This window comes from Grus americana, chromosome 22 (genome assembly GCF_028858705.1).
Source record: "Grus americana isolate bGruAme1 chromosome 22, bGruAme1.mat, whole genome shotgun sequence".
Lineage (NCBI taxonomy): Eukaryota > Metazoa > Chordata > Aves > Gruiformes > Gruidae > Grus > Grus americana.
The window spans coordinates 2937926-2950787 of record NC_072873.1 but is presented as its reverse complement, the minus strand read 5'-3'; the positions used below and the strand labels follow the sequence as shown (position 1 = coordinate 2950787).

Here is a 12862-nt window from a genome sequence, read left to right as displayed (position 1 = left end):
CTGTCTTCAGTTTATAGATGTTAAAATTCCATTGATATTTGTCATAGATTTTCCTGTTCTTCATATTATTAGATTTTATTTTCATATGATATTTTTCTAGTATCAAACTCAAGAGTACATTGCATTGTAAGAAAGACTTTTGGGACATGATTTAAGAAGGCTGAATGAAACTACACTTTCAACTTCTCAGATTTGAAGTTCATTTGAAAAAGCAGTTGACCAGAGACAATCATGCCTGAGTGGTCGTATTAGTAATAGGTCCCTTGATATAACTAATGCAGGCGATTATCTGAATTTAACATGTGGCCTTTTTCAGTCTGACTGTTAGGTCCAGATGTTCTCTGATTAACTGTCTAATTGAAGTCTGATTTAACGGTTGTGATTGTATCTGGCTTTCTGGACTTTAGGAATTGTAATTTTAGAAATGTTTTCTGAGTGATGTTATCTTAACTGTAACAGAAGGGAAGAACTTGTACAGTTTCATCTTTTTCTGTTGGCTTTTTTTTTTTTTTAAGAAGGAGAATTTAAAGATGTTAAGATTTGAAAGGATAATGTTAACAGGTGTCATAAATGAAAATTCATCTGGGACAGGCTTTGGAAGATCTGGGCACTGTTGGTCCAGGGATGTGGGATGGCATTCCCTCTGGTCCTCTGTGCTCCTGCACAACACTGCGGGTATAGGCAGCTGAGGAAAAATGGCAAGCTATTGATGCTTTTTTTTAATTAAAAGAATAAAAATAAAATCCTGTGATAGTTTTAGCATAGTACTAACCATAGTTTTCTGTCCCTCAGTCACATTGACTCAGGTAATAACATCCTGCTTCCCCAAATTCTCTTTGTAGTGTCAGTTAAATGCATTATTTCTCATTTACTTCCCTAACCCGTGGCCCACTGCTGCCTGGTGTTGCTGTGCCCTTGTCCTGTTTAACTCCAGCTTTGTAGCACTCAATCTGGGATAACATTTTTCCTTTATTGCACCTTCTGTTAGTATAACTTTAATGTATTTTGGAAACCTTTTGAATGAAGGTCCTAAAAAACCCACTAGATTATTATCAAGTAGAAATTGGTAATGGAAGGCAAATATCAGGTACGAAATTATAGATTCACACAGAAATATACATCTTTATAAGAAAAATCCTTGTATTTAAATAAGGTGCTTTAAGAACCAGTTACATAATTCAAGTTTCCTGGCTCACATGACCTTGGAGATGATGTGTGTTGTTTGATTATTTGTTGTTGTTGTTGCTGTAATTAATTCTACAACTAGATAAATACACTGTGTTTTAATGATAGAAAGACACTGGTATTAATGAAGTAGAAAATACGCATCCAAGTGCTTGGAAAATGATGCCTGGTGTTGGTTTGGGGTTTTTTTTCCTTTCCAATTCTCAGTGCTGCATTTCAATTTGATTTGTTTCTATTTTTGTTTCAAGTCACAATAAAAACAAGGAAACTCATTACCATAGAGCATGCACTCCGCAAAGGGGAATTATGAAAGTTTCTCTCCTATTTTTAGAAGTGAAATTTCCACCAGGTGCATTCTGCAGTGGTTCATTTAGGAATTGCCACTCAAGTATGCTTTATACAGTATCTGAACAAAATAGATGCTCAGGTTTTGTACAAAAATGGATACTGAACAACAGTACTAAAAAAATACTGGAAGGCAGAAAGATAAAATCAAAGCTGATATGTCCAAGTAATAATTTTTAGTAAGTCAAAGAAGTGAAATCTATGGATTTCCAGAGAGTTGTAGTTGCCACTCTGGCTAGCTGAAAGCTGATACTGCTTCTAGGTGATTGCTGCTTCTTTTGTTGGCAAACAATGATCTCATAAAAGCATTGCTGCTGTTGCAAAAAAAGGGATCTTATCACTGGAGTCAGTGGAAGAAACAAAGCCGAATATGGCCAAAAAGACTTGAACTCCTTTCCCTTCCCTAGAACTGATATTTGCAGTGGTGTAGAAGACAGACATGGAGAAAAGTTGCCTTCTCTCTCTGTTGCCTCTATTAAAAAAAAAAAAAATCTCATGTTGCTATTGTGTCACTTCACAGTTTCTAATTTCCCATTACTTATAGTCTCCAAATTTTCAATATATACATGGATGTGACATGTAATTGTTTTCTTCTTGTTATTTAAGGAAAAAAGCTTTGGTATAGCATTGATTTTTTTCAGTTTACAATTTTGATGGAACACACTGCAAGCCTCTCTTTATTCATTAAGGAATATGGATGTTTTTTAATTCGTGACGTATCTTCCCCCACAGTACGTTAATTCCATTGTAGAGGTGTTTTTCATAAACATGCAGGATTCTGACTTTAATCTAGAAACTCCGCGAACTTTTTCGGTTTCTGAAACATGTCTGTTCTGTTTCAAGCTGGTTTAGGTAAAGGAATCTCGCATTCTGGGAAGAGAGCAACTCTAGTATGAGTACGCTAGCTTTTGGTTTTATACTGCTATTTCTGGGGACAGTTTGTGGAGATAACGGTGATGAATCATCAGTTAATACCTGTCAAATCCAGGTAGTCACAAGAATCCTTCAATATGCACACATATAGACTCCCTTCTTGTTCTTCGGCATCTGAATCCTATTAACAGCTGTCAAAATCTGGTAAACTATTTATATGCTTTCACAATTTGTTTAATTGGATAGTTAGGAAATGGCATACAAGAAAAGCTTTTCTTTTTTCCTTTTTTTTTTCTTTAGTCTGGCTGAACATCTGTAGCATTAGGGGCTCATTATCTCTGAATTGGCATAGCAAATCAGCAGCATCATTAAAATGCCACATTAAGATGATTAAGTTTCTTTGTTATCCAGTTGACTTTTTGCATGTGCTGAGGATTTCATGATTATGACCCCACTCCTTGTAAAACACTTGAGCAACATCACCCTTTTGTGCCGTTGTCTTTAATAGCTTCTGAGTTTTATTCTTTGTGCTTTTCATAACACTACCGGTAAACTTTGCTTAACAACAGTACAAAACTTACATTCTTTTCTCTATATTTGATGCCAAGGTCTTGGATTAAATATAGTAATTGGGGTTTTTTCGTTCCGAGACTTCCTTCTAGAGAGAATAGCTAAGGTAACACTCTGCTTGTCCTAACTGTTTGCTGCTATTGACTTCTTTTTTTTTATTCATGCATTTTATAGAACATATACAAGCACTGTTCATGTGGTGACTCAGTCTGAAGTTGCCACCACAGCTTTATTTTGGAGTTTTTCCAGAACCCATTGTTTTTACAGTGTTTCAGGTGAAACAAAAATATTACTCTGGAGTATGTCTTTCATCTTGTAATCATCTCCCCAGGAAATGAAACCATGTGCATCAGCCTTAACGCATCACACTGGTACTTTGTTGTGTAAAATCTACAACATTTTTTTCTGCAGTGTATATTACCTTCATGAACTGCCTCAAGAAAAATAGTTACCTGGGTTGGACACCATGAATGTTTTTTTCCTCTTACAACCTCTTTACTTTTCTGAGCATAGAAGAGATGATAGCACTCCTTTTTTCAACTGGGGGAACTTTGTTAGTATTGTTAGGGATAATTGTGTGTTTTTCCTTTACTACTTGAAGTTAGAGCCACCTTCCTGTTGGTTAAGGCGGACCAGCCTGGAAACTCCCTAATCTCATTAAAATATGTCAATACAATTTTTAAGTGACAGATACAAACCTTTCCACACAGCTGCCAGTCTCCTGATCTCACAGTATTCCTTTTGCATGCCCATACACAGAGCAAAAGTCAGGGCTGAAAAAAGGAATTTGGTTGCCTCAGACCTCTACAACCACTTGGTTAGTTTTAGGCTGACCTGTACTGAGCCGTCTTTGCTTTGGACTGCTTTGTACCGGAGCTTTCTTCTGTATTGTTGTCAGGAAGGCAGAGTAGACTCTAAACAATAACAGGTGTGTTAGGACAGAAAAATTCCAACCCTTCTAACATTCATTTGGTTAAAAAAAAGCCTCTTCCCTAGTGGCTTCTGCTGTCTGTTGTTCTCAGTCATCAGAAGGTGTATTTTTCCGTTGAGGTTCTTCAAATGCCTACATGCAAACTGAAAAGCACCCGAGCTTTGGTGGGACATCACCGACAGCTGGAGCGGCGGTGATGTTTGTTGGGGGGAAGCAGTGGTGGAAAAGCCTTGATCAGAACTCAGGTGCATCCTTCTCTGTTACTAAAGAAAACACAAGTATTGCAAGCAGTCAGCATGCAATATGGAAAATGCAGAGGTAATTATTTTCCGCAGTGGAACCATAGGATGGCTTGCCCAGTTTGTGCCAGTCAGCAAGTGCTTGCCATGGGGAACTCAAACCAGTGTTCGTGCTATGCTTCATGAACACTGGCATAACTCTGTAAAAGAGTGAAAAGCTGTGAGCCATGAACTTGTGGTGAGAAACAGTAGAAAACGGTAGAAAAGTCTTCTCAGTTGGAGATTATAGCTAGTCCTCCACTGCTAAGCAATTGCATTTGATGCAGACGAAAGGTGAGACGTTAAGTAGAAAGTGGGAATTGAAATTGTTTCTGAAAGTACCAACAAGGTGCAGCTGCAATGTGTACTTCCTTTTACCATGCTATGCAGGATGTAGCAAATTATTTTGGAGCTGCCTCCTTTTGAGAGGGAAAAAACCCCAACCAACCTTTTTTCTTTTTTCTTTTTTTTTTTTGGAAAAGAGATTCTGTTGAAAGCTGCTTTCAGCAACTGGCAATAATTTTTCCTTAGAGTGATGGAAATGGAGGCATAAACTAATTTTGAAGGAGTCTTGATAGCAGGATCACCCTCACGCCCTCAGACGTGAAGTTGGCAGCAGAAAGTACCTGCAGAGGAAACCCTGTTTCAGTGGAAGTAGGAATCTCCGGGATGTGAAGCAGAGCTAGTACCAAAGAAGGTGCGGGGAAAAACGGCCCTTTTGTAGGTGAATCCAGACCTCCCTGTGACCCTCTGAGCAAACACCTGAATCTCTGTGAGCTCTTCTGGGACCAGGGCAGTCAGTCCCGATACCAAACTCTAAAAACCATCTAGGATAGGGGGATAAAAGCACATAATATAGGGAAAAAACCCATCCTTCTGTGGATATTGTCATCTATGGAGAGCACCAAGAGGAATCTCACGAGTTTTCTACACTGCTGTGGATTCTTGCATAGGATGAAGAAATCATCACCCACCTGTTTCTTCCACCTCACTTCAACCCAAAGATAGATAGATTGGCTGGGCTTAGTGCAAACATTTAGGCCAGAGGAGTGATTTTATCACTAAAATATAGTTGAAAATTTTAATTTCATGAAAGCATTGGTTGCCAGATCTTTATTTTTCAGTGCTGCTTTTATGTTGCCACCTCATTTTCGCTGTCACCCATTGTTTGTTCTTGGCATTTGATGTGGTTTATTACTCAGAACCAGAGCTAATACATATTCAGCAGTCCATGTTCTGTACTTTGGAGAAAGGACAAGTGATTAAGTGCCACATTTAACTGTCTAACCCTCAGTTTGAGAGAGAAGCAGGTGGCCATGAGAACAATACTTTCAAACAGGAAACTATGTATTTTATCTCTTAGTGCTTTTCTTCACTTGGCAGCTTGAGGCATAACTCAGGTTTCAGCCATAGCCTAGCTCCTGTCTAGATGGAAAAGTCAGCTTTAAGCAGAAAAAAGCTGTCCTATCCATTAGTAAGGATTTTTAATACAAGTGCTGGTAATGTTGGAGTTAATAGTGGAAAAGAAATTCAGCAACATAAGCTGGGAATCATCAGCTGTTTATATAGTGTGACCGATTTGCTTATATTTTTACACAGGAGCATTATTGTTAGTAAAATATTAGCTACTTGTTACATTCTCCTCTTGTCCTGAAATTGCATTCATTTGAGGCCAACTCTTTGGTTTTCTCTGGATGTGGCTACAGGTCCAGGAACCTATTCCAAGGCCGTGGATGCTGATCTTCACAAGTCTTTGGGTTCTTTGGGTTCTTTGCCACATACTTGCAATATGACTTTGGACAAATCTTGTAACTTTTCTGGGATACATTTATTTAGCAGGAAATCTTTACCCTGCCTCTGCTAGTTTTACTCACATAGTAACCTTATGGTACAGATATCAAGATTATCAGATGCTCCTCACACATTTGAGATCTTTGGATAAAAATTGCAATTTGGAAGGGAAAATTAGGATTATTGATTAGGCTTAACTGATGAGAATCTATACTATGGGAGCACTGGAAGTCTTATACTGGATCCGAAATATTTCTTAGGCATGTTTCAAGCACCGGAGGTTCCACAGGAAGATATAAGTATCCTTTTTAATTTGTGCCTTTCTGTTGTACTTCCAATTCACAGGAACAGCCTGAGACGCTAATTTCTGTCGGCTAATTGTGGGAATAAGTACTTTCTTTTGAATCCTGAATAGTACCCTGTAATTGCAGGAGAAGTTTGCACTGTATTATATTTTTATAATCTGTAGAAGGAAATTATCCATCAAAGGTAATTAACAGGCAGGTCAATATTTTTAAAGGTTATCTCACTGTGAGTGTCATTAAGTGTACATGAACCGTGAAGATTCGTGTCTCAGCTGCATTTCTTCGTCTTTGGTGTTTAAGTAAAACTTTTAGGAAGATTGACAATGTAATTTTATGTAATTTTTGGTGAGTTTTTCCCTAAGATACTTCATTGTGCCTAAGATGAGCATTTTTTCACTTTTGTGCTTTGTTTTACCTGCAGATGATGTGGTTAAAGTGAAAGGTGAATACAGTGAAAGAGAGGAGAGTGCTTTAAATTCACAGCCTATGGAAAACCCAGAAGAATCTGAAATGCCTTACGCCTATCCCAGAGAATATAATGAATATGAAAGCATTAAACTGGAAAGACATTCTGGTTCATATGACAACGTCAGGCCAGCTAGTGGAAAAATGAATTGTGATATCTGTGGATTAGCCTGCATTAGCCTCAATGTCTTGATGGTTCATAAGCGTAGCCACACTGGTAAATATCCCTACGTTATTCTTGTAAGAGCTGAATACTGAAAAGATAATAATTTGTAATCTAGACTACTTATTTTAAAAAAGGATACCAACATCAGGATTTCCTTGTTCTGTCCTTGATGCCTCATGTGATCTCTACCAAGTTACTCACTTTTCTGTGCCTCACTTTACCCACCTCTCTTCTTATCAGGATTGGATGTTAGTAAAAGCATGTTTGTGAGGCATTTTAAGAATTTTGGATGAAAGGCACTATCTCATTTAAGTATTTCAGCCACAAAACACAAGTTAGATTGGTTTTGTGCTGCCATTTCCAGTCTGTATATGTATTTCTCTGTGTGCTATACTTTGGCAACAAACCAACGAGCATCTTAGGTTTCAACCTGCAATAAGATAAGACTTTTTTTTTTTTTTCTCAAAATTGCTAGCTTGTTGGAATCAGCCTCCTTCAGAACACTTATTTCCATGGAAAAACTGTACAGTGTTTTCCATAGTCGTACATGTGTTACAAGAAGCTCTGACACCAGAGCTGCATGTAACTCCCACTGAAAACGGAAGGGCTGTGTGTGTTTCTATAGAAAGAAATTGATCCAGTATCTAATTCTTTCCTTTTCCAAAAAGGAAAGGGTATGAGGATAGCATGATACCCACGTAACCATTAAATGTCCTTTTTTGTATGTCATTTTAAGGTGAACGGCCATTCCAGTGTAATCAGTGCGGAGCTTCCTTTACTCAGAAGGGTAACCTCCTCCGCCACATTAAACTACATACAGGGGAAAAACCTTTTAAATGTCATCTTTGCAGTTATGCCTGCCAAAGGAGGGATGCGCTAACAGGTCACTTAAGGACACATTCTGGTAAGTGACTTCAAAGACACTTCATGTGTTTTAGATGTGTGTCACTAGGACACTAGGCGTGGAAAATAAAGTCAGTCAGCAAAGTTCGCTCAGCCGGTCTAGTTTTGAAGAGTCGACAAATAGCAGTGACCACTTGCTGTGCCTGCTGTGCTGATGGAACCATCGTGGGACTCAGCGCCGCTCTTAATGCAGAAAGAGGGCACCGGGAAACCCGCTGTCACAGCTGTGTGCCGTGGGAAACGGCCAGCCTCCATACCTGCTTGCACAAAAAAACTCCTTGGTATTTTCAAATGAGTGGAGCTAGCTATGCCAGCGAGCTCTGAATTTGAGGAGTAGTGCAAAGACATGCTTTGCTGGGACTTCCTTCCGTTCCTGTCCTGAGCTGTGGGATAGCTCTAGCAGCAGCATCCAGGACAGCGTGACTATTGCCGGTTAACACCTCGCTGTTGTGTAGTGCCTTTCATCTGAACGTCTTAGCATGCTCCACAAATGCCAGTGGTTTTTCTCAAGACTGGTAGGGTGTTCCATCCATTTTACAGATGGGAGAAATGGAGGCACAGAGCTGAGGTGACTTGAATAACAAACCAGGTATAAATAGATTAATCTTAGTTTCCCCAGTTCTGCAAGAGCCAGGTTGTGTTTACTGTTTGATTTGTGTATATCCTGTGTTATACAGGGGCCTAGAAAGAAAATGTGTATTCTACATGATAGATGTTATCTCTGCACTGCACTTTACAGAAAAAAAAGTTCAACCTCATGAAGAATCAAAGCTAAAAATGAGATTATCTGACATGGATAAATGAGATTCTGATTTGATCAAGACCCAGCCCAGCGGTGGTGACTGTCCCCCACCAGCACAATGCTAAAAACACCATGCTTCAAAAACGTTGTGTGGTTATTGTGACTGAAGTTTTCAAGAGCTGGCTTATTAAACAGTATAAAGAAAATCTCCTCGAGTGAGATCACATCAATAAGTGAACAATTGCCTTAGCAGCAGGGAGTATGGTCTTTTTGAACAGTTTACAATGCAAGGCTAGTTATATTTGTGCTGTACAGGGATGATACTGCGCCTGGGTGTGTTAGGGGACGTCTGTTCACAAAACAGTAATGAGATCATTTAGCAAGTGCTTCCAGTCCTTGTGTATGAGGCACTGGGAAAGGCAGTGTGGATATCTTGAGTTACAGACAGGTTTGCTTTATCTTAAATGAATTAGGAACATAATTTGCTTTACAATAAATGCCTTTGGAAATGAAATGAACCTCACATGTGGTTTTGGTTTGGTTTAACTTCATCGGTTTCATGAAATCCTTGAAAAATTCTGTATAGACAGGACCTAGGTTGGGCAGTTGCAGTCCTGGTTTAGCAGCAGTACAGTTGGTCTTCCCTAGGGAAGTTACGCCAAGAAAAGTCATCAGCTAGAGCGGGACTCTAGGAACCTGAGCTCCTGGGAACAGTGTCTCATTGCAAGTCCTCTTCTTTTCTGGTGCTGAGCTGAGGGAATGAAGAGGAGCTCTGTGTGTCCAGTGGGTTTCACCCTCATCTAACCTTAATTTGGGGATGATTACAGTGCTCATAAACTGAACAGAAATGTAAAGCATTCTCCATGAGCTGAATATATGCTATTAGTAACTATATACTTGAATGTCAGGGAGACAGTGTTTTAGTAGTCTCTTGTGGTTATTTTATACTGTGCTCTTATTTTTCTAGTGGAGAAGCCATACAAATGTGAGTTTTGCGGAAGGAGCTACAAGCAAAGGAGCTCATTAGAGGAGCACAAGGAGCGGTGCCGTACTTATTTGCAGAATGCTGGCATGTGCGAGGCTGGTGAGTTTATCACGTTACAGTGGTTTTGGTTTTTTGGTACGTTACAGTGCTTAAAAAAGGGGCATCTGGTAAGCTGTTAATTCACAGCCTGAGAACAGTTTTACTACAGTCATTTTCAGTAACCTAAGGGGCTGTAACATCTTATAAAAGGGTCTGGTTTAATGCATCCCTCAGGCAACTAGTTAAAGAATGCTTTTATTTTAATCACTTTTTTACTTCACAGTTACTTTGAATAAAACATCTAAAATAGCTTGTACACAGCATTTCTGTAGGTGACACAGTAAGTTAAATTATTCCTACATTAATGCTATTATGTGGCTTATTTTACTGGATCAGTTGATGCCTATGGTTGTTGACAACAGTTGTTCACATGTCTCAGTTCGTTTGATGCTTCCTTTTCTTTAGAATAAGAACTATTGGTCAAAATGGGTTAGGATTTGCAGAAGTTTTAGTGGCAGGGATCTAGGGCATGGAAATGGGCCGGTGTCCCGAAGATCACTGATAGATCAGCTTAGGAGGCGGTGCGAGGTAAGGGACTGCCTTAAGTATAGAGCTCTCTGTGGAAAAGGCCGAAGGTAAAATGTATCAAAATGCATTTTTTCCTAGTTTCCTTTTCACAGTCTCAGTGCTGCAGTTCTGAAAATACTTTAGTGAAAAATAACTGCCATAATCTTTGAGCCTGCATCACCTGAATATTTCAAGTCCTAAAATGAACTTGTGTGATCCTAAATATATTTAGGATATATTTCACCTGAATATTTCAAATCCTAAAAGGAACTTGTCCCACAATATGCCAGTAAGTCAGGAAAGAATTACTTGTCCCATTCCGAGTCAGGGAGTGGTTGGGACCTCCCAAAAGATTATGCAATTAGTCTGTAGCAGAGCTGAGGCTACAATTTCAGAATTTGGGTTCCCATTTTTGTGCTATGCAGCCTTAAAAAAAACCAAACAATAACTTTAAGGAATCGAGATTTCTACTTTTGATTGTGAATTTCAAATAAAACCCTTCCAAGGGAAAGGTTAAACTGAGTTTTCAGAGAAGAAAACTAAAATGTAAAAATATACTTAGAGCAATGACAATGTTTACCGAAGTCCTTTAATATTAAATAAAAAAAAAACCCCTTGTATTTAGTGATATGATGATCAACCAAAGGTTCTGCAGACCTCATCACAAGCTGGGCCTGAAAACCAGTGTGAAGACCCATTGATATATGGTAATAGCTGCGGGTACAAGAGTTGTACCCTGTGCAGAGTGAGTAGGTTGGTGTATCAGGCTTTATGACACATGCACACACAAAAACCGCCATAAAGAAACAATGATTTAATGAAGTTAGAGTTTTATAGTTTTTCGTGGGCTATCTTCTTTTCAGCAAATGACATGTTTTTTAGAGCATTAGTAAAAGTAAATGGTTATCAGAATGTCAGCAAGTTTTGGTTTTCATGAGAACCCATACATATTGTAACTGTGGTTTTATGTTACAGTACATACTCCCATGATGGCAATCACTCCGAGATGTCCACCATGTGAAAATGGAAAACATGATACCTACTATAGATTTCTGCTTTTAAATGATTCTCATGGTTTATATTCATTTCAGAATAGCAACATTTCACTTATCCAGAATCTGCTATGTAGTACTTACTGCAGTAGTACAGTGTGCCTTAAATTGGTCACAGAGGAAATGTAAATTTCCAGTATGACATGATGTGGCTGTACCCTATGCCTTTAAGACCTTTGCACTTCAAAAAATATTGCAGTTTTTTTAGTGGAGTAGTAAGTTTTATGAAAAACAGGAACTCTGGTCTTGCTGAGGTGTCTCCATTCAGTTCTCCGGTATCAGCACTATGTTAGATGACAGAATCAGAGAGAGGGAAAGCTGGAAAGGACCTCCGGAGTTCATTTAGTGCATTTGATTTGGTTTTTTTTTTCCCCTAAGTGTAGCATTTTGCACTTGTGTTTAGCAAACATGGCTTTTTGATTTCTGACCATTTTCCTATTTATCTGCATCACTTTGAATTTTGGTGCTTTTCTGAAGTCCTTGCAACCTTCTCATGTGGAGCCATCTTTAAGCGCCAGTATTCTCTACGTGCCATCATCCAATAACTAATTAAAATACTGAAAAGCATCAGGACCTTAGTAACCGTTCTACTTGCTTTTTAGTACAAGGCTTGCATGTTCCAGATGTAACAGTGTGGAAATATTTCTGAAAGAAACGTTTTATGTAACAATATTGTTAGAGCGCTGCTCAGTCCCTGATAACAATCTCTGGTCACATTGTTCTCATTGCACAATAACCCACCTCTCTGTTCCACTCTCCATTATTTAGTGACCGCATAGAGATGCTACAGGAAGCAATGCCTCTAATTTGGGCTCTGCTTTGTACTTTAGGGTTTTGTTAATGATGCCCGCATGTTCTAAAACTTATACTCACATTTACGGGGTGACAGAAACCACACTATGGAAACAATTCAGTACAGGCGAAATGATCATGTGTTCGTGCTCTAGGCTGGAAGAAGAATATCTGCTCTCTGTACATCTACAGAATGAGACGATGGCTAGGTGATGGCACTGTTTTAGAGAGGTGGCTTGTCGCCCAGCGATTACAAGAAAACATAAGTAGTCATTCATCATGGATAAATCATGTTTACACACAATTCTCTTCTGGAAGTGTTTTCTAAATGTAAGATTACAACTGAAACGTACACACTACTGAGGTAGGCAGCAGAAGCACCACAGAGACACCTCAGGTAGTAATCAGGGAAGGCCATAACCAGTCACTAGTGTTAAGTAAGTAGGAGAGGGTGACCCACGTTTAAAAGTGGTCAGGACATCGGGGCTAAGCCCCATCCTACTACTGCGTAAAATACCCTGATTAGGAGTTTGGCTTTCCAGGGAAGTCCCGAGGCACATGCGAGAGCACTGATCAAGAGGGAGGAGGGTGATTTATTTGGTCAACAGAGTTTCTTTCAGCATCCTTAGAGTTTGTGTTGTTTTCTAGCCAGGTAGTTGAACCCCAGAAGAAAGAGGTGGGTGAGATCTTTTTAAGTTAGCTTTTGGGGAGAGCGAGCAGTGTTGTGGGAGAGAAGCAGTGTAACCACCTGTGTCTCACTGGGAGCAGAGTCTGCTTCCCTAAGGCTGTATTATGAACACATTGTTAAAGAAATTTTGTGGCCCATAAATAGAGATTATTTTTTTCTTTAGGAAAAAATGGCCATTAGCAAGG

The 12862-nt window shown here is 39.1% G+C and overlaps 1 protein-coding gene across 5 annotated transcripts in view; it reads left to right on the top strand.

Moving 5' to 3' along the window:
- IKZF3 (IKAROS family zinc finger 3) overlaps window positions 1–12862 on the top strand; it is a 37959-nt gene that overhangs the window by 13847 nt on the left and 11250 nt on the right. For 3 of the 5 annotated variants that reach the window (XM_054801866.1, XM_054801867.1, XM_054801865.1), the window contains exons 4-6: window positions 6700–6960; window positions 7646–7813; window positions 9522–9638. In XM_054801866.1, coding sequence (XP_054657841.1) covers window positions 6700–6960; window positions 7646–7813; window positions 9522–9638 — 546 coding nt within the window. The remainder of the gene's footprint in view (window positions 1–6699; window positions 6961–7645; window positions 7814–9521; window positions 9639–12862) is intronic. The other 2 variants (XM_054801868.1, XM_054801869.1) reach the window with 2 other exon arrangements.